The sequence below is a fragment of the Lactuca sativa genome, chromosome 8 (assembly GCF_002870075.4).
Source record: "Lactuca sativa cultivar Salinas chromosome 8, Lsat_Salinas_v11, whole genome shotgun sequence".
NCBI classification, from domain to species: domain Eukaryota; kingdom Viridiplantae; phylum Streptophyta; class Magnoliopsida; order Asterales; family Asteraceae; genus Lactuca; species Lactuca sativa.
Genome location: NC_056630.2, coordinates 68,903,526 through 68,931,027, shown reverse-complemented (window position 1 = coordinate 68,931,027; position 27,502 = coordinate 68,903,526). Strand labels below are relative to the sequence as shown.

Sequence of the window (27,502 nt, the reverse complement as noted above, 5' to 3'; positions counted from 1 at the left end):
ATCAACTTCTCGCCTCCTCTTCCACCAAACAGTCATCTTTGTCTGAAGCTGCCCTTCAGAAGATAGTTGATGCCTTCTCCAGGGCTCAACATGATTCAGTGGCCTCAGCAACTGCTGCGATAGACGCCTCCACCAGAGCCTGTGAGGCTGCGACCGAAAAAGTCGATAAACTATTCTCCGACGCTTCTGACCTGCTGAAGTCCTTGCAGGAAAGCGCCGACGCCACAAAGACAACTCTGGAACCGATTGTTCAGCAATTGTCCAAGTTCGTCTCGACGGAGTTGACTTCGTTCGCTACTCTCAGACAAACTCTTAGCAACGACAACTCGGCACTCCGTGCCTCCATCGATGCCCGCCTGGCAAAGCTACAAGAAGATCTTGCGGCAGAAAACTCTCTGATGGACGTTTTGGCGAGTAAAACAACCGCCCTAAAGGTCAAGAGCACACAACTTTCCAACTCTCAAGAACAATTGGAAGCTCTTCGATCCGAGAGGGAGGTCATCAAGACGTGTGTTTCGGATGTCCACGCAGCTATCTCAAACATCCTGGAAGCACACGACCCCATCCTGAACCATTCGGTGAGGCGTACCCTCGATGAAAAGCTCTCCCCGGCCATAGACCTTTTAAGAAAAATTGAAGGCCTACCGAGTTTCGTGTCCATTCCGAAACAAGGGGGAGATGAGAAGAAAGGATCGAAACCACCTCCTTCCTCCAAAGCTACTCACACAACCGAACCACCCCCAACTGGTCATGCCTCAGGTTCGGGTGTGAAGAACAAGGGTAAAAACATAGCTGAGGGAGGAGATGAAGATGAAGATGAAGATGAAGACAGGGAGACCATTGCCGACATGTTGAAACGGAAAAACAGTCGCAATGCTGAAGACGATGCCAGTCGTGTGGCGCGTGAGGCTGAAGAAGCCGAACGAAAGCAAAAAGAAGCCCACGATCTCCTTGAGAGCCGAAAGTTGCTCTTCCCTGCCTGGACCAGGGATCGTTTGATAAAAGAGGCCATAGAGACTCCAAGCATACTATGGCTCGAGCCGGTGATATCGTTCGACTGCAACAACACTATCGATTCGCAGTTCGATATGCCGCTGACTCGAAAGGCGTTCATCTTCCACGCCTTCTCTAACATTTTTGAAGTCCCGCATCCGAACGATGAGCTTGACAGGGAGCTCATTGACTTCTACCTGGAGGCCGCTCGTCCTCAATACCTTACATGGAGCGCCCAGAAGATTGTTAATGTTCGGGTGCTGAAGCCTTATGCCATGGGGAGATTTACAAATGTCAAGTTCAAGCTTATCCGAGGATCTGCAAGAACTGCTCACATCATCACCCTGGCGGATCTGCCGAATCTGAATCCTCATGACTGGATAGTCTTGTACAATATCCTGCTGACAAATGAATCTGAATATGGTCCCATCATAGACCATGTCAAAAGGATGTTGGCTTGCTACATCATGGAGGTTGCCCAAATGGATCAGGAGGTCGCCACTGTTTTCAAGAAGAAACCGAAAGTAGCACCAGTGGGATCGGCCAGTGATCTAAACACAATGCAAATGGGTAAGATAGTTCCGAGGCAAAACTCAGTGATGTTCACCAGAGCCGAAGGACAGAAATGTCTATTCGCTTTAGCTGACAAGCACCTTTACACCACAGCCTGCTTGGAACACGTCTTATTTATCATCAAGCGGTGCAAGGACAATTCGGCTGATGACATCAAGTACTTCAATGATATGATCAATTGGTACATCCGGTTTAGACAGACCATCCTCTCCATAACCAAGTGTCTGTTTAGCACCGTGAAGAAGAAGGTACCAGCTTCAGCTGCCGGCCCAAGTAAGAAGTGAAAGTCTCGCTCCAAATTGACGCAAAGGGGGAGATTGTTGAGCTGAAGATAGTTTTGATGTTGCGTCTTTTGGGCTCGTTAGATTAGCCTTGTATTCTCCGGTTTGGGCATGTCCAACCGTGAGCCTTTTATGTATAGTATATAAGTTAAATGCTTGCATGCATATTAGGTTGAGATTTAAGATTAAGATTGCAGAGATTGTCGATATAGTGATTCATCAAGAGTATTATATTTTCCTGTAATTGTTCTTGTAATCTTCTAATCCTTTACATTTGATGTTCTTAATCGAGCTCTTCTAAGGATTTTATTTAATCATTCGACACGTTTGATTCAAGCTGTTTTGTTCTTGTTATTGCGTTTTTGCTGTTTCATATTCATATACTTGTTCAAGATCTAATCGATCTTCATAGATTAAAAGTTGTTTTAATCCCATCAATATTTATGACCTTTTGGAGGTATAAAGTCTTCACATTGCTCATTATTTATCAAGATCTTGTTCTAGGTCATTTTATGAGCTTTTGGCCCAAATCTTCTTGTTCTTAGAGTTTGGGTGAACTCCAGAACCTTTGAATCCCTTATTTGATTTTTGGACCATTGTGGTGGTTAGAAAAAGGACTTACATGACTTATTTGTGTGTCCATGAAGTTGGTACAACCATTAAGAGCTTAGGATTAAAGACCTTGGCTTATAAGGATGTCTTAATAGATATAGTTGGAAACTTTATCCATCATGACCTGGAGAAGGTTTAGATTTGATCTTTGGATTTCTAATGATTAAGGGTTAAGAGCTTAATCCATTTAGATATGAAATCCAGCTTCCACACACATGACACTTTGCTTGCCACGACGTGGTAACTAGTGGCACCATGACTGTTTTGTCATGAAGTCGCCACAACGTGGCCTTTGGGTGGCCACAACGTGGGAGTCAGTTGTAGCTGACTTTGACCGTTGCCTTTTGGTTAACTTGAGGGTTTTAGGGTGTAGACTAAGATGGTACTTTTATATTGATGATAGGTGACTCATAATACTAGTCTTCACTGTCTGAGAGTTGTTGTTTTTATCTGCTATTTAAAAGGTAAGTCTTCTCATTGTATTACCTATGTTATAGTGTGTGCATGCTAGACTAGTTGGGTCTTACTTTTTGATTGTTGTTATATGAGTTGTTGATAACTACATGATTGTTGATAGTCCACAAGATTGCTAATAACTCATAGCTATTTATTTATGATGTGTTGTATATGATATTTTGGGGAATTCACTAAGCTTTGACTTATAGTTGTGGTTTTTCATGTGTTTCAGTACTTCAAATGATCACGGGAAGGCGAAGGTTTGACTGTACACACTCATCGTCAACCTTCTGTGATTCTGCATTTTATGATACTCTAATTTTTGGGATGATTATAGTTGCATTTATCAGTTTTCTTGACTTGGGTTTTTATAAAAGTGATGCTTTTACTAAATTAAAAATGAAAAAATTTATGGTAAAAATGGGACGTTACACATTACCTATTCAATTAGATGTTATGTAGTTGACAAATGTGTGGGGTATTTTTTTTTACTATTCTTGTAGTTAAGCCCAGATTTGTGGGATACATTCTATTTAAGATCCATTTTTTATTAAACATAGGGTGGTGTATACATATAACTTGATTATTATGGAATAAGGTTGGATCAAGTATAAATTTTGATGTTTTATGATAAATGTGTGTAGCTCAGGAAACACATGCTAAACAAGTATTTTGGAATTTTATCGCAACTTTTATGAGTCGGAATAGTAGAAATTATGTGATATTTGGTGATATTAATGTGGTGGGGAAAAAAGAGGAAACTGGAAAGACAGGGTAATTTTTGCAAAGCTCCATCTCATAATTTCAACAAGTTTATTGATGATTTGTTGTTGGTGGAAATTTCGATGACTGGTTTTAAATTTACAATAATTAATAAAACAAGTGATAACTAAGAAAGTTAGATCCTTTTTTGTCTCACAAGAGGTAATAGGGGATTTTCCTAGTATCTACATTTTGGTTTTGGATATGGATCTTTTAGATCATAGACCGGTGGCGTCGAAGGATGATGTTAATAACTTTTGTCCAATTCCTTTTAAGTTTTTTCTTTTTAAATTTTGAATGGAATTGGAAGGATCTAATCATATGGTGTGTGGCGTTTGATCTTATCGATCTACAAAATTGATAAACTTAAACAAGTCTATTGAATTAAAAATTAAAAATAAAATAAAATAATAAAAAATAAAAAAATAAAAAAAACCTCAAATTTTTGAGGTCCAATATGTGTGGAATGCAACGTATAACACGAAAATATAAAGCTAAAATTAGTATTTAAAGCAAGTTGTCAGAAATTGACAAACTTGTTGACATGGTAGTTGGAACTCAAGACTTGAGGTGGAAAGATGTGGTCTCATGGATAGTCTTTCTAAAATATGTAAGATTGAAATGCTTAATATTACTAAAAGGTAAAAAAATAAAGTGGGCAATTGAAGGACATGAGAACTCAAAATATTATCATGTTGCTATAAAAAAAAAGGTGTCAAATGAAGATCAAAGGCATGATGATTAAAGGTGTTTGGGTGAATGAACCAACTCATGTGAAAGATGAGTTCTTTAATTTTTATATAGAACAAATTCTAACCTATGATGATATTTGCACGAATTCGAGAATTCTATGATTTAAAACCTTATCATTGGTGCAAAGTAAAGGTTTGGAGGCTCAGTTTAGTATGGAAGAATAAAACTAGTTATGTAGTCATGTGTGAGTGAAAAAACTCGCGGTCCTAATGGGTAAACTTTCTATTTTCTAAAAAAAAAAGAGGAGATGGTTAAAGATGATGTTTTCAGCTATGTGCAGTACTTTCTCATTTTCTCCTTTCGGTTCCTTAATTGGTGAATGTTGTGAAAATTAATAACTTCATACTATAAGTTGGATTGGGTTTTATACAATATTATTGCAAAGATGTTATCTGTCATACCATGTTAACATGGTGGATTGGATGGTGAGCATAAAGTTTTTGCCTTTTTAAAAGGTAGAAAATATCTGGATGGATTTTGTTTCATATAACAAAGGAACTTTCCTACCTTCATTCCAAAGTCGCATTTGCACGGATTTTGTTTCATGTTGTATTCATCTAGTATGTTAAAGGCTTCTTCAAGATTCCTGACGTGATCTTCATCTTTTTTAGATTTGACCACAATTTCATCAATTTAGATTTCCATGATGTCCCCCAGTTTGTGCTTGAACATTCGATTCACCAGTCTTTGGTACGTTTCCCTTGCATTATTTAGACCAAAAGGCATATCAATATAACAATATATACATGTAGGGGTTATGAAAGCAGTATCCTCTTGATTGGATGGTTCCATTTATATTTTTTTGGAATCCAGCCGAGGTGTCCATGCATGTTAGTAGCTCATGACCTGCCGTGGCATCTATCATAGAGTCTATGTGTGGCAGAGGGAAAATATCCTTAGGGAGAACCTTATTGAGATCCATGTAATCCACACACACTCTCCATTTTCCATTCTCCTTTTGTACTGTCACCATGTTGGCTAGCCTGTCTTTAGAAGTTTTTTAAGTTCTTAAATGATTTGGTTTCTTCGGGTGTGAATTTCCTTCTTTTTTAATGTACATGCCTGAAAGAACGATCTATATTAAGTTTGTGAGTTATAATTTTTTCTATACCTGTGATATCTTCATGTTTCCATGTGAAGGTTTTATTTCTATCTTTTAAGAGCTTTACTAAGTCTTGTTTGATTTGTTCTGGTATCGGGGATCCTATGAGGACTTTGGCTTCAAGTTCCTCAAGGTTTAGGGTCACTTTTTATGTCTTGTTATCTTGCTTCTATTGCGTCTCGTGCAATTTTCTTGAATTTCTATGCTTGTCGTGATGCCATGGAAGTCTTCATCGAGGTCTTATAACACTCTTTATACTTTTGTTGATCACCTATGATTTTCACTGTTCCCCATGGGATAGGCATCTTGATGCATTGATGGGACGTCGACGGAATCGCTTTCATTCATGGATCCAGGGCCTACCTAATATGACATTATAGGAAGACAAAGCATCAATAACACAAAAGTTTTGCATAGAATTTACCCCTTCGATGTAAATAGGCAGCTTGATTTCTCTAATGGTGTGTTTCATTTCACCACTGAATCCTATTAGTATTGAGGATTTTTTGATTATTTTGGATTTTGGGATGTTCATCCTTGTTAGGCATCTAAAACTATGATGTTCATTGAGGATACTTCGTCTACCAGGATCCTTATAACGTAGTGATTGTTGATGTATAGAGTAATCACCAATCCATCGTGACGAGGATCCTGGATATTTTCTCTATAATGTTCATTGAAGGTGATCTCTTTGTTGTTCGTTATTGACATGTTCTTTCGGGGTCTTTCTTCCCTTCCCATATTGGATACTTTGGCATGTCTTTTTGGATGAAGAATAAGAAGTTCCACAGACGTCAGATCCTTTCGAAATAACATTGATTACCTTGGCATCCGAGGGAAGGGATCCTGGTTTTTCTAGGATCTTGCTCTTTTTCTTTGGATCTTTTTTTCATCTTCCTAGGATATCTTTAAGATATCCTTTTCTCAGGAGATAACTAATTTTCCTCCTGAGGCCTATTCAACGCTTCCCTACCAAACCTTTTTACAAACTCCCTAAGGAGTTCTTTTGGATCTTGGACCACTCAATAAAGATCACTAGTGATCCTTTCGAATATCATGCTAAAAGAAAACTAATTATTGAAAAGATTAAGTAAGTGAGCAAAAGGGGTAATAGAGTAATGAGGAACATTGAGAAACTGTTTCAAGGATGATCCTATAAGAGTTGAGCCAAAACCCTTGTATAAATAAACCTCCTTTAAGTGTGATGGAATGGGAATGATTTCCATTCTCTCTCTATATTATGCTATCTTTGTTGGATTAGTGTCTAAGCTCGTAACTATATTTGGTATGTACTTGACCCGGTTGTGCATGGTCCTTTTGGGTTGCCTCACCAAAGCAACTTGACAAGGTTATATAAGGAGGTGAGAGAAGATATTATGGTTTATTAATATATTATAAGAGAAATCATATTATTTGATTAATATTAGTCATAAATTAATTAGGAATTAATTTGGTGACTAAAAGAGATTAATTGAATAAAGGAGCATAAACTGTCAAATGTGTGATAGTTGAGCTTTGGGCTAGGAAACCTAATGGACTAAGGGGGAACGAAATTATGATGGGGATCCATCATATTTTTGTCCAAAGGCCCTAATCTAGAAGGTTCCATGGGCTGCTTGGTAACTAAGCTCTCCATTAGGGTTTAGACTGAAACTGTAGCAGCCTACACTATAAATAGAGGCCATTGGATGCAATTTTCGGAAGCTGGACTCCAAGAGAAACCCTAGGGCCGAGTTTTAGTGTTCTTCCTCCTCTCTCTTAATAGCCTTCTTGCTTGTGGTGTTTGTGAACCATTAGAGGAGTTACAATTGTGACTCTAAGCTCAACATCAAGAAGATTCAAAGGATTCCAAGCAAATTGAAAGAGGTAAACACTTAGATCTGTTATTATAATGTTAATTTCGAATTATACATGTTAGATCTAGGGTTTTAAGTGTTGGAATCATTGCATGTACAATAGAGAAACCTAGATCCAAGCATTAGGGTTTGTATGAGCACATAGGATTGTTCTTATGAATAAAACCCATCAGTGATATAAGAGCCTTGATTGGTTTCTGTTGTATGTGATGCTATAACTGTTTATTTGCTGAAAATTGTTTTCTGGCCCTCTGTTCTAACTAACTCGGCGAGTCCAGTGAGTGACTCGGCGAGTCGGAGCGTCAGATAGAGGGATTTTCGGATTTTCTTGCTATTTTGCTTTAGGATAATTGCCTTATATGGTTTTAACTGATAAAATACAAACTTTATTGTTATTGAAAGATTATCCTTGCCAAAACACAAGATAATTACCCATTGATTAGATAATAAATTCCTTATATGATTAAAATTGATTATTTGAATTAAGGGAAATCTGCGAAAAAGTCCCAAAATTTTGGCCTAGTTTATGATTTAGTCCTAAATTAAATTTCACTTATGAAAAATGCCAGATTATCGGCTATTACACTCAGTTTAGCCCTAGCAACCGGTAATCCTTAGAATAGCCGGTTACCCCACCTGGCTCATCCTGATCACCCTTCACTAACCTCCCCGTCATCTACTCCTCCTCTGTAAAAACCTTTCTTACCCTCCATCGAAGCAAAAGTATACCAAAGTGGCATCTTCAAGCTTAGTGGGAAGCAGGAGCAATATCCGATCACGAAGGCAAGCATTAAGGGCAACATGCTTTTGTGAAGACCCCGTTGGTAAGTGGACATCATGGAGGCCAACAAACCCTGGCAGGAGGTTCATCGGCTGCCCTAATTTTCGGGTAAGTATCCCTTAATCCTCTTTAATTACATCTCAAATCTCTTCCAATTAGGTTTTATTTCGTATATAACATGATGAGGAAAAAGATTGCAAGTATTTTGCTTGGGTCGATTCCCCATTACCAAACAACTGGTACAGAAACATGTTGATGGATTTTCACAATAATGGCATTCAAGTAGACAATGAGTTCGTGGAAGAATTTGTGGAAGAAGCTGTGGATTTTCACAACAATAGCATTCAAGAGGTTCTTGTACAAGGTGAAGGTGAAAAATGGAATATTGGGTTTTTTGTGTGTTTGTTGGTGATTGTGTGGATTATGTTGAAGTTAAATAACCTTTCCATCATTTACGTGCTTCTTGCTTCAAGTTAAATAATTTTTCCATCATATATAGTCTAATCTCCTCAAGCATGGCCAACAAATGCTTCTTTCTGGCATCAAGTATGATGGCAATAAACACTCTGCCATTCCATTTTCAATAGCCTCACATGCCATTCCACCTTTAAAAAAATGCTTTGCACCAAGATTTAGGCTCCCTTGCCATCAAATGATCATAAGCAACAGGATTGACTTCTCTGATCTTATCCATATTCAATTTGAAGTCTCCTTCAATAGTTGACTTGGCAACTGTCCAAAACATATTCTTGAACTCTATACCACTGAAGACCTTTCTGAAATTTGCATACACATGTCTTGCACATTGTCTGTGCTCCACATGTGGCAATACAACCTTTACAGCTTCCAAAAGAACCTATCAATTACATTAAAAAATTTCATTACTAACTGCTTGATCCATGTATAAATGAAATGAAAAAAAGGAGATAATTGAAAATATTACCTTGTGTTGATCAGAAATAACACACAAATCTAAGCCTCCTTGTAATTCCTGGTCATCATGTAATAGTTCCAAGAATCATTGCTAGTTGGGCTTGTTCTCAATTTCAACTACTGCCCAAGCAATAGGATACACATGGTTATTTGCATCCCTCCTTATGGCAGTTAGCAGCTCACCTTTACATTGTCCTTTCAAAAAACTCCAATCAAGCCCTATAACTCTTCGACAACCAACTTTCCATCCTTCTTTGATAGCCTTAAAACATGTATACATTCTATGGAAAGTAGTAGTGTTATCAGGGTTTATAGTGACAAATATTTTAATTGTACTCCCTGGATTGGACCTCATCAGTTCATGTCCATAATCCCAAACTTTTGCATAGTGATCACTCAACTTTTCATCTATTAAAGAAATTTCCCTACACTTTGCTCTATAACATTTTGACCATGAAACCTTGCAATGGAACCTGCTTTGAATAATAGCTTGCATTTCCTTACATTTCAAATTTGGTTTCCTAATCATCTCCTTCAGAAACTGCCTAGCTATCCATGTGGGATCCATAAGATTAGCACTACTGAAATTCCTAACACAGGTATGTTGCTCAACCATTTTTTTGATTTGGAATGATCTTTCAATGCTCATCCATGAGGCCCTTACAACAAAGGGACATTGAAATTTCTCAGGGTCACTTGCACATACAGCTACGAGCCTTACACTATCACATTTCTTGAACCTAATTGGATAACCCCTACTTATAGAGTAATTTTTCAAACAAAGCTTTAGTTGGTGTGGTGATTCATACCTCTCTCCAAGAACTGGCTTCATATTGTTCCATGTCACCTTCGGATCATGGGTTGAGTATTGAAACTGCAATTTGTCTTCATCGTCACCTTCACTATCACTCTGCTTCTCCTACGGTGCTTTATCTTCTGACATTCCTTCAAAATCATTTACGTTTATCTCAGGTATGGTGCATTCGTCAAGCGCTTCGTCTGTGAGAGTATTTAGGAACTCATCTTTGCATCGACTTCTTTGTTTGTGTTTGAAAAACTCATCCAATTCCACGTCAATGGTATCGAAGTCATCTACTGTCTCCATTATCACTACAAAACAAAAATTAATCAAATATTATAACGGAACCAAGATATTGGAGGACCACGTGGATTTTCTTACCTTTGATTCTTCTCATGTAATGTTTTGCTTCGATGGAGGGTAATAAAGGTTTTTACAGAGGAGGAGTATATGACGGGGAGGTTAGTGAAGGGTGATAAGGATGAGCCAGCTGGGGTAACCGGCTATTCTAAGGATTATCGGTTGCTAGGGCTAAACTGATTCTAATAGCCGGTAATCTTGCCTTTTTCATAAGTGAAATTTAATTTAGGACTAAATCATAAACTGGGCCAAAATTTTGGGACTTTTTCGCAGATTTCCCTTGAATTAATTGGGTAACTTATCTTGCAAGAAATTGAATTAGGTCAAATATAGATAATCACTAAATTAATTGTTTGATTTATATTATTTGTTGTTTGATCCCTTGTGTTTTGAAAAGTTCAAAACTTGCCTTCAAGTTTTGAAATTTAAATTCTTTGATTAAAAGTTTAATTATCGAAAGTTTTAAATTTCAACCCTTAGATTTTTACAAGTTTAAAAATCAACCTTATACTTTATCTATTATAAGATTAATATATATATATATATATATATATATATATATATATATATATATATATATATGTGTGTGTGTGTGTGTGTGTATGTATGTATGTATAAGAATAAAGCTAGTCTTATCGCTAGTAGGTCTCATTCACGAAGTCGGTCTATAAGGTGGGTATAAGGTTGCTGCCTATAAAATGACGCTTAATGGGTGTACACTCACACCCACCGCTTGCTTGACTGGTGAGGGTCGTTATCCGAACGGATAAGATAGGGAACTTAATACCTCATTATAAGTATAATGAATATTACAAAGTAACTAACATGTTTTTACAAATTCCCAATATTAGTTACTTTAGGGTAAAATGTGAAAATGATGCTATTCCATGGAATTACACTTTATACCCTTGTCAAACGTTAGTGGAGCGTGTGTGGTTAACCGGCACACTAATTTGGGATTGACATTGGCAGCAAAGGGTGGGTCGATGTTTGTCGTAGATCAATGGAGCGTGTGTGGCTTACCGGCACATTGATTAGGTGATAGAGACATTGAGTGCAACATGTTGATTCGCATAGTTATTCACGACTTGTTTGCGATCCTCGGTATCCCAATCGCAAATTTGAAGTGCATATCGAGATTTAAACATGTCATTGAAAAGTTCAATGAATCTCAAAGATCTAGGAGTTTTCAAATACATTTAAAACTTAATCTCTTTTTCGTTTTTCATGGTGAGTATTAGTGAATCGTCATTCACTTACCTTCAAGTTATTTACTTTTAGAGTACGACATCCCTTTCTAAGTTGTAAATAATGTTATTGGATCCTAGCCCTAATTTCTCATTTGGGTGTTTAATTGGGGATTCATTTCTAATCAAACTTTATTCCCTTCTATTTTTAGATGTCTAATGCAAACACAAACAACAATGCTTCGGGTTCATTCTCGTTGATGAGCCTATGTCAAAAGGTGACGTTTGATGGATCGAATTTCAACGAATGGATGAGATACATTCGCATGATTGCTCATTACGAGGAAAAAGAATATGTCCTCAACGAGAAGCTTGAAAAGATCAATCCAGAAGTCGCCACTCCCAAAGAAATGGCCGTCTTTGAGGCCCATGAGCGTGATGCAACGAAAGTTCATTGCATTATGCTGGCCACCATGAATCTTGAACTCCAAAAGTCCTATGAGGACATGTATCCATATGAAATGCATCAAGATTTTCTTGAGAGGTACCACCAAAGAGCAAGGCAAGAGCGATATGAGATCATCACTAACATGATCACCGCTAAGATAGGGAGTGGAGAGTCTCTAACCTCGCATTTGTAGAAAATGCAGATGTATGTTGATCATCTTCGCAAGTTGAATGTTAACTTTAGGGATGATTTGGCTATCGACATCATTCTCCACTCCTTGCCCTCATGCTACAATCAATTTAGGATGACCTACCATATGAACAAAGAAGAGGTCACCTTGAGCAAACTCCAAGGGCTCCTTAGGACTGTTGAGAGCAATCTCAAGGACAAATCTATTGCATCATCCTCTACTGTGGCTGCTCCCGTGTTGGCAATAGGTCAAGGAAAGGGTAAAATGAGGAAGGCTCCATGTAAGAGCCACAACAAGGGTAAGCTCCATGATGGTTCCTCCTCTAGTGGAACCAAAGCTGGTTCAGTCAAACCCTCTTCTGACCCCAAATAATCAAAGTGCTACTACTGCCACGAGAAGGGCCACTAGAAACGAAGTTGTCCCAAGTATCTGCAAGACATAAAGGATGGGAAGATAAAGCCCACCTTTGCAGGTATGTATTCTATTAAATTTAACAACTCATCACTTGCTACTTCATGGGTTCTTGACACAGGATGTGGTTACCACATTTGTTCTGATTTCCAGGGCCTAAAAATAAGTAGGGAGGTGGAACATGGAAAGATGAACTTGATTATGGGAAACAAAAGATCATCGCCTATGACCAGAGTCGGAGTTTATTATTTATTGTTGAGTAATGGGTTAGGGTTGGATTTAAATAATTGTTGCTATTTGCCAGATATGGCAAGAAACATCATTTCATTTCATGGATTGTTTAGACAAGGTTTCAGATACTCATTTGATAATAGTAATGGTTCCATTAATGTTTATTTGAATGGTGTCTTTTATTTCAATGCATTACCTTGTAATGGGATTTATGAATCTATGTTGGTTGTTGATAATTTAGGAAATGATGTGTTGAATATTGATTCGTCTACTAGTCTAGATAAAGCATGCTTATGGCATTGTCACATTGGCCGTGTCAACAAGAAATGCATAGCCCAACTCCAAAAGGATGGAGTGTTTGAGTCATTCGACCTTAGGGACAATGACGTGTGTAAATCTTGTTTACTTGGGAAGATGACAAAGTCACCCTTCACGGGCACTTGTGATAGGGGTGAGGTTCTATTGGATATCATACACACCGATGTGTGTGGGCCCTTTAGATCCACCACAAGGGATGTCTGTCGCTTCTACGTGACTTTTACGGATGATTATAGCAGATATGGATATATCTACTTGATCAAGCAAAAATCAGAAACCTTTGAAAAGTTCAAAGAGTTTAAAAATGAAATGGAGAATCAGTTGGGCAGGAAAATCAAGATGCTTTGGTCAAACCGAGGAGGAGAGTACCTAAGTCTTGAGTTTCACGACTATCTAAAAGAATGCGGAATTGTTTTGCAATTGACTCCTCCGAGAACACCATAATTGAATGGTGTGGCTGAGAGACGTAATCAGACCTTGTTGGACATGGTTCGTTCTATGATGACTCGGGCTTCGTTACCAATAGGTTTATGGGGGTATGCCTTAGAGACTGCCGCCCATATCCTTAACTTAGTTCCCACCAAGAAGGTTGCCAAAACACCTCACGAGATGTGGACAGGAAAAGCTCCCTCGTTGGCACATATCAAGGTTTGGGGTTGATAGGCTTTCGTAAGACGAGAGACTCACGACAAGCTCGAACCTCGTAGTGAGAAGTGTTATTTCATTGGATATCCACAGAAGTCTTTTGGTTATCTTTTCTATAGACCGAGTGACAATGTTGTCATCGTTGCTAGAAGAGGGGTTTTCCGAGAAAGGGAATTAATAAGCCAAGAGGACAGTGGGAGGCAAATTGATCTTGAAGAGATTCAAGAGCAAAGCGATGAAGGAACCTCTAACACTGGCACTCAACCCGAGGAGGAAACTCCTGTTGAGCCTGTTGACGAGTCCTTACCTCTTAGACGTTCCAGTAGGGTTAGTGTTCAACCCCAGTTTTATGGTTTTCATATTACTACTGAAGGGGATACGTTTATTAATGATGAAACGTTGATAAATTTGGACGAACCTAGCAGCTACAAGGAAGCCATGGCAGGCCCAGAGTCTGCTAAATGGAAAGACGCGATGGACAGCGAGATTCAGTCCATGTACGACAACCAAGTTTGGAATTTGGTTGAAAATGTACCGGGTCGTAAGACAGTCGGGTGCAAGTGGATCTTCAAGAAGAAGACAAACATGGATGGGAAAGTGCACACTTAGAAAGCACGATTGGTTGCGAAGGGCTTTACTGAAACTCTTGGAGTTGACTATGATGAGACCTTCTCACCAGTTGCTAAAACAAAGTCTATTAGGGTAATGCTTGCAATAGCTGCGTTTCATGATTATGAAATCTGGCAGATGGACATGAAAACCGCTTTCCTTAATGGGAAGTTGGATGAGGATGTGTACATGAATCAGCTAGAGGGTTTTGTCTAGGGGTGCAAACGAGCCGAGCCGAGCCCGAGCCTGGCCAGGCTCGGCTCGGGCTCGTTTAAGTTATATAAGGCTCGAGCTCGAGCTCGGCTCGATTCGATCTTCCATGTATTGAGCTCGGCTCGAGCTCGTAAAGAATTATACAAGCTCAGGTCGGGCTCGGGCTCGACTCGTTTTTTATCTGACGTGTCTAAATAAGCTTAAGCTCGGCTCGAGCTCGTTAAGAAGCTCATTTACTAATACCCTAAATCCATAATTCCCCTAATATGTTTTTATTTTAATATATATAAATAATATTAAATTATATTATATAAAGGCTCGTTTAGGCTCGCGAGCCTAATCAAGCTTAATGACATAGGCTTGAGCTCGAGCTCGTTTAATAAATGAGCTTAATATTAAGCTCGAGCTCGGCTCGGGCTCGTTTAAAATCGATTTCGAGTTGAGCTTTTAACGATCCAATCTCGAGTAGCTCGCGAGTAGCTTGGCTCGTTTGCACCCCTAGTTTTGTCGATGTGAAGCATCCAAATAGAGTGTTCAAGCTAGAGAAATCCATTTATGGATTGAAACACACGACTCACAGGTGGAATCTTTGCTTTGATGAGAAGGTCAAAGAGTTTGGTTTTCTACGAAGCGAACATGAGTCATGTGTATATGTCAAAGCCAGTGAGAGTATAGTAAGCTTCCTTGTGTTGTATGTCGATGACATACTGCTCATAGGAAACAATGTCCCAACCTTGCAAGAGGTCAAGTCCTGGCTTGGGAAGTGTTTCGGTATGAAGGACCTCAGAGAGGCTGCTTATATTTTGGGGATAAGGATAGTGAGAAACAGAGAAAAGAGACTGATAGGACTCAGCCCGGATACATACTTGGATAAGGTACTAAAGCGTTTTAGTATGGAAAATTCAAAGAAAGGGGAGTTGCCAATCCAGAGCAATACCAAACTGAGTAAGACTTAGAGCCCGAGTATAGAGGCAGATATAGCTGATATGAGCTGAGTACCTTATGCTTCCGCAGTCGGCTCTATCATGTACGCTACAACCTATACACGCCCTGATGTGGCCTTCGCTTTGAGCATGGTCAGCAGATATCAAGGGAATCCTGGTAGAGCTCATTGGATTTCAGTTATGAATATTCTTAAGTACCTACGAAGGACTAAGTAATGGTTTCTAGTCCTCGGTGGGAGTGATGACTTAAGGGTGCAAGGGTACAGTGATGCTAGTTTTCAGACGGATCGGGATAACTACCGATCACAGTCGGGCTGGGTGTTTACCCTAAATGGAGGAGCAGTGACTTGGAAAAGTTCCAAGCAGGAGACCGTAGCTGATTCAATGTGCGAATCAGAGTATATTGCGGCGAGTGAAGCGTCAAAGGAGGCTATATGGTTGAAGAACTTCATTGGAGACCTTGGAGTAGTACCATCCATAAAATACCCAATGGAATTTTACTGTGATAATGAAGGAGCGGTTGCCTTAACCAAGGAACCAAGAGATCATGGTAGATCTCGACATATCGACATAAAATACCACTTTATTAGACATCGGATAGAAGAGGGACTCCTCGTTGTAAAGACGGTATTGTCAGAAGAAAACCCAGCAGATCCCCTTACGAAGGGACTGAGTAGGGTCAAACACTTGCAGCACGCTAGGAGCATTGGGCTGAAGGACGATATAAGTTTAGATTAGATAGATAAGAAACGTGTAATAGATAATTTGTACTTGACATTTGATGAATAAATAAAGTTGTGTTATTTATGAGTAAAGCTAATATCTTGTGTTGGTTGTTTATCTATTGTTTCAATTTTACATGTTTTGACTTCCTGAATAATAAGATTATTCAAACAGTCCACAGTCGTTCATATTTTGGAAGTAGATATGAATGAAGACTGTCATGAATATGTTTGTGGATTGTCTCAAAGGTTTTGGACATAACAAAGGTTTGCTGCAAAGTTCATGAGTGCTTATGAATATGAATTGAGCATTGGAATAAACTCGTGCTTGCTGGTATCACTATTTTATTATGAGTGATCGCAAGATGATAATATCATATAATCTTTAAACCTAGAGATATGGTTATTGTTTGTTGGTTGATTATACATTGATAATGTGAAAACGCATCAGTAACTTGATGTTATAAAACGCGTTATCGTGTGTGACTTAGCTAGTGAATGATAAAATCATATAAGTCAAAGTTTTTCTGTTCCTTTTATCCTAAGAGGGTAAAAGAGATATATGGGCACTCGATGATTTGGTTTGACGTATGTGTCGGGCCCAGTCAGAATGAAGTTGATGTGCTCAACTAAATTCTATGTCGAACAAATCATAGATCGAGAAACAAATGTTGGACTATAAGTATTGTCAGCATGATATCTTAAACAGAGGATTATAAGATCCCTTATCTGAAGGACAAGTTACTGATCAGAGTTGATAGCGACATGTAAGAGCTACGATTGCTAATCAGATCCTGAAGTCATATGTGAGATATAGTTACTAGACTTATCCAAGTGGGAGACTGTTGGATTAGTGTTTAAGCTCGTAACTATATTTGGTATGTACTTGACCTAGTTGTGCATGGTCCTTTTGGGTTGCCTTCACCAAAGCAACTTGACAAGGTTATTTAAGAAAGTGAGAGAAGATATTATGGTTTATTAATATATTATAAGAATAATATATTATAGGAGAAATCATATTATTTGATTAATATTAGTCATAAATTAATTAGGAATTAATTTGGTGACTAAAAGAGATTAATTGAATAAAGGGGCATAAACTGTCAAATGTGTGATAGTTGAGCTTTGGGCTGGGGAACCTAATGGACTAAGGGGGAACAAAATTATGATGGGGATCCATTATATTTTCGTCCAAAGGCCCTAATCTAGAAGGTTCCATGGGCTGCTTGGTGACTAAGCTCTCCATTAGGGTTTAGACTGAAACCCTAGCAGCCTACACTATAAATAGAGGCCCTTGGATGTAATTTTTGGATGCTGGACTTTAAGAGAAGCCCTAGGGCCGATTTTTAGTGTTCTTCCTCCTCTCTCTTAATAGCCTTCTTTCTTGTGGTGTTTATGAACCATTAGAGGAGTTACAATTGTGACTCTAAGCTCAAGATCAAGAAGATTCAAAGGATTCCAAGAAAATTGAAAGAGGTAAACACTTAGATCTGTTATTATAATGTTAATTTCGAATTATACATGTTAGATATATGGTTGCAAGTCTTGGAATCATTGCATGTACAATAGAGAAACCTAGATCCAAGCATTAGGGTTTTTATGAGCACATAGGATTGTTCTTATGCATAAAACCCATCAATGTTTTCCTTGGGATTTGTGGTTCCATCATAGATTTCATGTTGAGAGTTTGGAAGCGCTTTGGAACTTCATTTTCGGCTATCGAGGGAATAAATCTTGAGATCCTATGACTGGTGGGGATACTCCTGGTATAGGTTGGATCACCCTTGGTACGCTCGAGATCATCTGTCTTAGTTGCTGAAGTTATATGGCCATAGGTGGACTTATTCCTACATCAAGATTCATAGAGTTATTATTAAAAGTGTTACTTTCAAAGAGGTTACCGATATTTCTGTTATTAGGGGTATTGAAAGTTTTGTGAAGATCATGGCTCACAGGAGTTCGCCTATTTGGGATTGCACCCTTGGTTGGGGTAGCAATGGATGTTGGAGATATAGCCTGCAAACGTTTCTCCAACGATCTTGTAATGTAAAAGTTTAGGATCCATGGTTACAAGATTGAGGGTGTCGCCTCCTAGGTTTATATATCACTGCCCTTATCTTTTCCACCTCATTGAGCAGTGTCCTGCTATCTTCTTGTTGCTGAGCCACCTGCTGCGTCATTGTCTTTATCATAGAGAACAGTTCGTTGTTAGAGATTGAAGCAAGAGGGTCCTGGGATCCTGGATTCCCATGGATAATGATTGGAGACGCGTTATTATTTGATGCATCATAATTTTTCCTTTAACCAGGGGGTCTGCTAGGACATAGTGAAAGACTTTTCGAAGAAATAGGAGGAATAAAGTTGTATGAGAGGTTGTGATGTTGTAGTTATTATGGAAATCCAATTGAGATCAAAATGAAAAGAGTGGTTTATAAGGAAAGCCTTTCAATCTTGATAGGATCTCCAGCATAAAACCTTGTGAGGTGGTAATGATCATGTGCCTTGTTTAATTTTATTGATTAGAACAAAAATTACAAGAATGATGACAAGAATATAAGTACAAGTATTTCAGTAGCTCTAGTTGTGTGTGTGGTGTGAATAATACATGTACATTTATAGTATAATCTAGATAACTAAAAGTTTGATATTTCTGAGATCCTCTTGAATAAGTATTCATACGTTGTTTTGACTTGGTATTTTTGGGTCTTAAGCCTGATTGAAATGATTTTTTGAAATTAAGGAGTCGTTAGTTGACCATTTCTGCATACGTGAGAAATAAACAAGAAATATAGTCATTAATCTTGTTAGGAAATAATAATAATAATAATAATAATAATAATCGGGATCCTGACGTATATTTTGGGACCCTTAGATTTCTTTGGGATCCAAGATCCTAGATAGGATTGAGGATCTTTCCCCTAACACATGGAGACTAGGGTTTCGTATTGAAGGGTAGGAGGCTGAAGAGGGTGCCCTAATCCTTGAGTTTAGGTGCTTAAATATGGAAGAAACCATAAGAATCATGGGCTTGGGCTACAACAGCTACCACGTCATGGCAACCATCAGATGCGCATTTCTTGAATTTTTCATGCCACGTTGTGATACTCCATTCACCACGTTCTAGCATGTGGTTTCTCCCAAAAACCTTACCTTTGATCCCTCACGTCGTCAACTGGTCTATTCTGGAAAATAGGTGTTACAGTTATCTTCATTTTCACCATCAATGCACGACTCACGTTCATCATCTTCATTATCTTCATCAATAAACCACCCATCTACACCAACCCCAACATGATCAACATAAACATAAATTATACCATCTGTTCCATAAACATCAAAAATAAAAAGCATCATATTCCACATCATCTGAAATAGGATTAATACAATCCGTCAAGAAAGGCCTGATTCACAATATTACATCTTTTTTATATTCGTCATGCATGAAACATTCGAAGAAGGTCAAATACTTAGAATATGTAATAGTAGAAAAATTAACATCATTGAAGATGGTTTTCACATCATCGGTGTAAGAGAAATGATTATGAGTAAATACCCCTTAATAGTTGAGTTCCACTATCATAAACACTCCATTAGAGTCTGATTGTGCCCTTGCAACCACTACTTTGATTCTTCAACTCAATCACAAAACTAATTCAAAAACCCTAGCTCATGATTGTTTCTAATGACAAATGAAGAATGAAGCTCGAGAGGTGGAGATGGTGGGTTTTAAGTAGCATATATCATTTAACGACATGACATATAAAATAGGAGTTTAATGGTATATTGCGTTAAAAAGAATTAAAAAAAAAAAAAAAAAAAACTTTTTAAATTTCCAAATTGTACAAATACCTTAACTTTAATGTGCTTAAGTGACATTATATATATATATATATATATATATATATATATATATATATATATATATATATATATATATATATATATATATATATATATATATATATATATATATATATATATATATATATATATATATATATATATATATATATATATATATATATATATATATATATCAAAAAAAAAATTATGTGTAAAGTAAATTAGTAGGGAGAAATCAAATATCTTCATACTTTTTCTTTCTACTTATCGTCCTACTTACTAGATTAGGACAAATGTCAAAAAAAAAACAAAAAAAAAAAAAAAACAGAGTAATAAAGAGAATTAATGGTATCCACATGTCATATTATTATACGAATAATAGAATAAGAATAGTTAGAAAAAATATATATAGGAGAATATTTAATTTTTTCAATTAGTAGACATCATTCTTTTAGATATTTGATCTGCATTCTATATTAACATTAATTACATTAATTATGAAGAAATGTAATAGGCGGCATAGTAGAAGAATAGTTAATGAAGATAAACAGGAAAGAAAACACCGATGGATATTTAATTTTTCAATTAGTATAATTAGGGATCAGCATATGGACCGGGGAACCGGCCGGAACCGGTACCGGAACCGGAACCGGAACCCGATGGAACCGATCGGGCCGCGACCGGGACGTTATTTTTGTGGATTTTTGAAACCGGGAACCGGTAGGAACCGGAACCGGTAGAACCGGCAAAAACCGAAACCGTATGATGCTATATTTCAAGGAGCGGTTCCAACATTTGAAGACACGACAAGAACCGGTAGGAACCGGGAACCGGTAGAACCGCCGGGCCGGTTCGGTTCTTGATTTTGGCCGAAGCCGGTTCCCCGGTCCGGTCCGGTTCGGGCCGGTTCCGGCCGGTTCAGTCCTTTTGCTCATCCCTAAGTATAATAGGCAGCAAATTAGAAGAGTAGTTAACGTTAACGAAGTGTATGTATCGATGTGTTTGTGGTTCGATCATATTAAGCTCATAGTGGCAATTTTGTTATTTTGATAAAAACGGATGATGCAGTTTATTCTTTGGCCTACCATCTAGGAATATATGACAAAATCAATTAAATATAGATTTTGACAATCTAATTCCGTTCATTTGACAACTAAAATACATAACACGATGGACACTACATGATATAAATTAAAGTTTGGTATAAAATAACCCGTATAAATAACCAGATGAAATCCATATCCAAATGGATATCATATATCTTTTACTCAAATAATTTAGGTTTACAAATCCATTAACAAAATTTAAACCTCTTTTTTTATGGTGTTCAAAATACCTCCGAATTAATAGAAGGCTTTTTTTCTTAATACAACTTGAATTACTTCTTGCGCAAGTACAAAAAGGTGACAACCACCGATATGCCAATGGCTGCTAATGGAACAGCCCAGTATTGCTTAGTAAGGTCAAAAATGTAATTTTCTTGCTTCTCAGAGACAATTTCAAGCTGAGGGATGTCTGACGTGTCCAACTCCCCAACAAAAAAACTTTCCATTAGTTCCCTTGCAGTTTTGCTATGCCCCGCATCTTCAAATTCATCGGTAGCATCTTTCCCTTCAAAATCAAATAGTTTCATCATTAAAAATGCTGATTCTGGAAATGGAATCACTCATTCCATTCCATCACACATTCGTCCATTCATTCCATTATAGAAAACACTAGCTAAGTCAAATATCTAAGGAATCACATTCCTTCAAGAATTGTACATTCCACTCCAAGTAGAAAAAAACAAACAGGTTTATTTCATTCCATAGGAATGAACCATTCCATTCCTTTCGTGATTCCATTGTATCAAACACTACCTTATTTAAATATCCAAAACTTCTTTTGATAATGACAAAAAGGTGGGTTTGCATAACTGATTGGAGCTTTCCCAATGTAACCTACGACAAATTTGGAGACTTTTTGGAAAAGAGATGCCATCTTTTTAAAAGAGTCCTATTACAGATTCTTAGCCTATAAAATAGCTAATAGATCCAAATCTAGGAAAAATGAATATTTACAAATAATGACAATAAAAAACATAGGATATTTTGCTAATTTGATATTCTGCATAACATCCGGAAATTGATCGGCTTTTATACCTTAATATAAACAAAGAATCTTGTGAACGAAAATCAAGTAATCAATCAATGATTTGTAATAATCGCAAAGGGTTGAAAAGTAATTTTAGCTTGTGATTTTTTCGAATTACGTAACAGATAATGAAATTATGAGGAATTACCAGTAACCTGAAGGAGGACATCATCTCCACCTGGGTGTTCTTCCAGATACGATGACACATCGTACACCTGGTAAAAATCGTAATATATGTTAGCACCAAATCCAATATTGGTTGCTTAATTTTGAGAAAAACATCATTGCGACATAAATTAAGCAACGAAAAAAAAAAAATTATACAAGATGATGAGAAATGTTTGGGGCTAAACTAATAACAAAGTCCAAATTCTAATCATGTTCTTTAAATTCATACAAATCGATTACAATCACTTCACATTCATCAATTATCAGTTTAACTAAAAATAAAACCCTAAAATACAACGTAATGAACCCATATAGCAACAGTATAAGGCCTAACTCAATGTAAAACATGATCATATTTAAGCAATTAGAGAAGTTTAGATACATAACGACGTTTATACCTATATTTATACAAGCATACGGCTAATAATTAAAGAGAGAAGCAGACCTTGCCATCGATAACAACCCAGCAATCGCCTGCGGAATTGTGCTCTGAAGCTTCTTGCATCGTGTATAGCTTCGTTAGAGTTGGCATTTCTTGGGGTTAAACTGGATTATTGAAACTCAGGATTTCTTACTCTTTCTAAATCCCCTATTCTGGAATGAATCTTTCTTCAGATTCTATTTGACTTGAGAACGATAGATAAAATGGCAATATTACAATTTACAGCCCTAAATTTGAAGTCGATATCTTGACGCCCAAGCACATAGCAATGGCACAGTACATTATGATATCATGTTCACTGGGCTTACTAGCCCAATCCTTTATTGGATTTTGAGGGGTAAGCTTTTGAAAATTCGACCCAATCCTCATTTAAAAATAATAATAACAATAAGCTCTTTTATATATATATATATATATATATATATATATATATATATATATATATATATATATATATATATATATATATATATATATATATAAAGTTCTTTAGACCGGATTTCTATAGAAGGATATGTGGCACAAATAACAATTTAATAGAATCTTGATACAAAAGCCCATGGATCTAGGTTAAATGAGGAAATTGGTTCGAATCAACAACATACCTATCATTGCCTTGGAAATCTTCAAATTCTTGGTACCCATTAACTTAAGCAACCCAAAAATTGTCAATATAAAAGAAGTTATACGTTAAACCATTATAAACCATCGTATGAATGTAACTACTAAAAGTGTTGCTAACCTTTTCCAAATCTCATCTCATGCATTTTTTTGTATATGCATCCATAACCTCTGCATTACAAGACATTTGATGTTCTTCAACATTACTATTAGCGGATTCCTTCTAACATCAAGGATAACAGAATTAAAACTTTATGAAACTCCATTCTCTACTGCATCACAGTCCATACTTCCCTAAAAAAGTCTTTGACCAATACCTTGGGTCCCTTTCTATGACATAATCATAAGCTCTTCTTTCTAAGGACTTAATCTCATCTTTGTTGCTTCAAAATTTAGTATTGTTATTTCCCTCACATTCGTCCAAAAGGGTTTGAAATATTGTTCCCCTCTAAATCTTTTGTTGAAGTTAGCTAGGATGTACCTAACACACAATATGTGTTCCATATTAGGTACTCTTTCCTTCACAACTTCAGCTAATGCATAATAAAAGCAATAGACCGATTTGCATGATCAAACCAACTGACAAAAAAATGGTTAGTGGATATACCTTATGTCCATCAAATAGGATTGTAAGACCACTACCATTTCCCCTCTCCAATGTCTCCTATCAAATTGTCCAGAAACCATTTATATTCCCTCTTGTTCTTAACATTAACTACTACCCCAGCTAAAGGATAGATGTGATTATTGGCATCGCTCCCCATTTTTTATATGAGTTCTCTTCTACATATGCCCTTCAGAAAGTAGCCATCAACTCCAATTAACTTTTTGCATCCATCTAACCAGCTATCTACAACACCTTAGCTAACATAAAACCTATCAAAAACCATAGTATTATCATGATGTGGCTCTAAATACACCTTAACATCAGAACTTGGATTAGCCATTCTTATTTTAGCTACCTAATCCCATAATTTAACATAGTGTTCTTTCAAACTTCCCTCAACTTTATACAATGCAAGCTTTTTTGCGTTCCTACATTGGCCAACTCTCATATTATTGTTGTATCTCTTAAATATTAAGGATTTCATTTTCCTCAAATTCATTTTTGGCCTCTCTAATATGTTATTCATAAACTATTTCCCTATTCAATTATATGTTACAATTGACCCAAGTTTGAATGCCCTTGAGAATTTGTGTTGTGGTTGAAAGGACTTAATCTAAAATTTTCTTTCTTCTTTCATCCAAGATGCAAACAACCTAAAAGGGCATGTTGAAATTTTCTTTTACAACACCTAACTAGCAGCTTGTCCTTATCATTTTTTTCAAACCATAACTCGTAACTATTTGCTACTGCATACTTACTAAGAAAGAATTTAAGTTCAACAGTAGTAGAGAACCTCATACCTAATATAGGCTTTGTCTTTTTTCCATTCTTGGGTATGATCATGTCTAGGGTAGATAGGTCCTTATACATTCCTATCTTCATCAACAAGGTATTCATTCTCTATTGGACAAATAATGTTTAGGAAGTGATCATTAAAGGTTTCTTTTAAGATATATAAATTCCTCATCCTCTTCATGTTCACCTTTCACACCTTCTGCTAAAATGGACTCAACATCTTCAATAGAAACCTCGTCATCTTTAGGCTCTGGTTCTTCCTCATGAATCCAATCAAATAAAGGTTTATGTAGGTCGTCCACATACACATTCAACCTCTTATTTTTATTAGCAGCTTCAAGAAACTCATTAAAACCACACTCATTTTATATAACATGCAACCCCTCGGCCAAACTTATGTCAGCCACACAATAATACAAATCTTTGCAAAAGTAGTTGGTAAGTTTTTCACGAAAGGTGGTGAAATTAGAGAAGTTCATTTTGTTCACATCAATGTCTCATACAGATGCTCTAATTGGATCAAAATACACTAATAGGTTAGGTGTGAACATGTCATTATATTGTACATCCAAGATTGGAATTGCCTCTTCTGCCATGATCAATTACAATTCATGAAGATTGGGAGTAATGATGGTGGAGTAGTATCGCCTAACGGAGGATGGAGGCATACTAAATAAACCTTATTTATATGTTATCCTTTTAATTTGGGTGTAATGGATGGCTTATTCATATAAGATCTCATATAGACACCACATGTGTAATATATTTTACTAAAAAACATAAAATCAAATATAACCGACTAAACCAGGTGTAGCTGGTCAAAAGGATTACATACGTACAAAAAAAACAAGTATAAAGGATTGTTTTATATAAAAAATAAGGACTAAACCTATATACAAAATGAGAACTATCTTACCCTTTTTGGTCATTTTACCTTGTAAGTTTAGTTCACAATCTAGCGTACATTCATATCTCTATTATAATAAAAGACTATTATAATAAAAGAATAAAAACTAGAACACGCTATTAAACTAATATTATGTTTTACCGCTCATTCCAACTATATTCCCAATTATCATATGACCTTTTCTTCCTTCATAAATTTTAAAACATTAGTAAAATGATAATCAAATTAAATCAGAGACGTAATTATTGATATTTTAATATACTCTCTGTCAGGAATCTTTAAATCAATCCTATGAAATTGGGAATCTTCAACTCTTCAACCTACTAATCATTCACGAGAACCTTAAATCATGAATCTCGCCTTTGTTTCTCCTCTCCCTTATATCACGACCCCACCCTTATAGTTCTCGTGTTTGGGGTTTACTAGATATTATTTCACCATTTATGTACAACAATGGAAGATAATATCGACAGGATATGTGTTACGCTTTTGATAAAGAATTCAGAAGAACTTCAATGGCTGAAAAAGTTAGGCGATTCAAAGGGGGTTATACGAGAATTTGGAATAAAGTAAGCTAACAACTCCTGGAATAATTGTTACACCATTAAAATCGAAGCCAAAATTGCCAATGGTGAAAATCCAAATATGGAGTTCAATACACTAATTATCTCTGATCTGTTTATGTTACACAATGGAAAGACCCACAAATCATCTTCAAGAAAATATGTTTGCTTCCCAATTTATCTAAATTCTAACTGACTAGCATTCTTTTGATTAATTTGTTTGCTTATGAATGAGGTTATTGATATAAGTAATTTTTTAGAATAAATTATTTATTAAAATGGAGACTATTGATTACTATGCTACGATGTTGATGAAAAATGGATTGGATCATATCCCAATCGGGTATTATTACTCTGAAGGATTCATGGATGATCCAAAAACAATAGGCAAGTAGGAAACCATGTCACGGTGTAAAGATTCTATCCAAACACAAATATATTCTTGTTTTGATTCTATTTTATTAGAAGTCCTAAAAATCGGGCTCAAACTTATTATACCGTGGCCTATTATTATGTAACATCCCCCTCCGAAACATATCACAATATTGTCCACTTTGGACTCCCGACACAAAAACTTCCCAAGGGGTCACCCATCCCTGAATTGATCTCATCCGGGCACGCTTAATTGTAGAGTTCTTATAGGATCTGTTGCCCTCACGGCTTTAAACCGTGTTGTGATAGAGAAGGTATCCACACCTTTTTAAGGAATGTTTATTCATCCTTCTCAGCCGATATGGGATCAAGTGCAGCTAACCTGCCCGCCTTCACCCCCTATTATAGGTTTCAACGTCCCCGTCGAACACATCGGCCAGTGCCCTAACTCTGATACCATTTGTAACATCCCCCTACGACACATATCACAATATTTTTCACTTTGGAATCCCTGCAAAAAAAACTTCCCAAGGGGTCACCATCCCTGAATTGATCTCACCAGTTGTAACATGCTGTACCGAATCGTTTCCTATGTGGGGGTGGTAACCCGAAGACCGAGTATTATTAGGCTTAGGGCCTTTGAGGAAAAGATATTTAGACCACATTTCGGTGTGTATAATGTAATTTTGATGATTTGGTAGTTTGTTTTATGTTTTGATGCCAAAGGGTATTTCGGTAAAGTGTCAATTCGGGCTTTTATGAATTTTGGATTTTTGTTCGGAAAGTTTGAAGGAAAGGATGAGTTAATAGAAGTGTAGAGATTTTCATTACCTTTCCTTGGATATAAAGAACGCCAAAATCAGAGTTTGAAC

At 36.8% G+C, this 27,502-nt stretch overlaps 1 protein-coding gene across 1 annotated transcript; it reads right to left on the bottom strand.

The window, feature by feature from the left end:
* Window positions 1-21,244: 21,244 nt before the first annotated feature.
* LOC111912975 (cytochrome b5) lies at window positions 21,245-23,001 on the bottom strand. The gene is made up of 3 exons (XM_023908697.3): window positions 22,769-23,001; window positions 22,304-22,370; window positions 21,245-21,633 (listed from the first exon to the last, which is right to left on the bottom strand). The coding sequence occupies exons 1-3, from the start codon at window positions 22,853-22,855 to the stop codon at window positions 21,401-21,403; spliced, it is 387 nt and encodes a 128-aa protein (XP_023764465.1). The 5' UTR covers window positions 22,856-23,001; the 3' UTR covers window positions 21,245-21,400.
* Between the last annotated feature and the right edge of the window lie 4,501 nt (window positions 23,002-27,502).

Coding starts and splice junctions, on each gene's coding strand:
- LOC111912975 (XM_023908697.3), bottom strand. CDS start 22,855: ATGCCAACTCTAACGAAGCTATACACGATGCAAGAAGCTTCAGAGCAC. Junction 22,371..22,768: donor GGGTTGTTATCGATGGCAAG/GTCTGCTTCTCT, acceptor GATTTTTACCAG/GTGTACGATGTGTCATCGTA. Junction 21,634..22,303: donor TGTCCTCCTTCAGGTTACTG/GTAATTCCTCAT, acceptor TTGATTTTGAAG/GGAAAGATGCTACCGATGAA.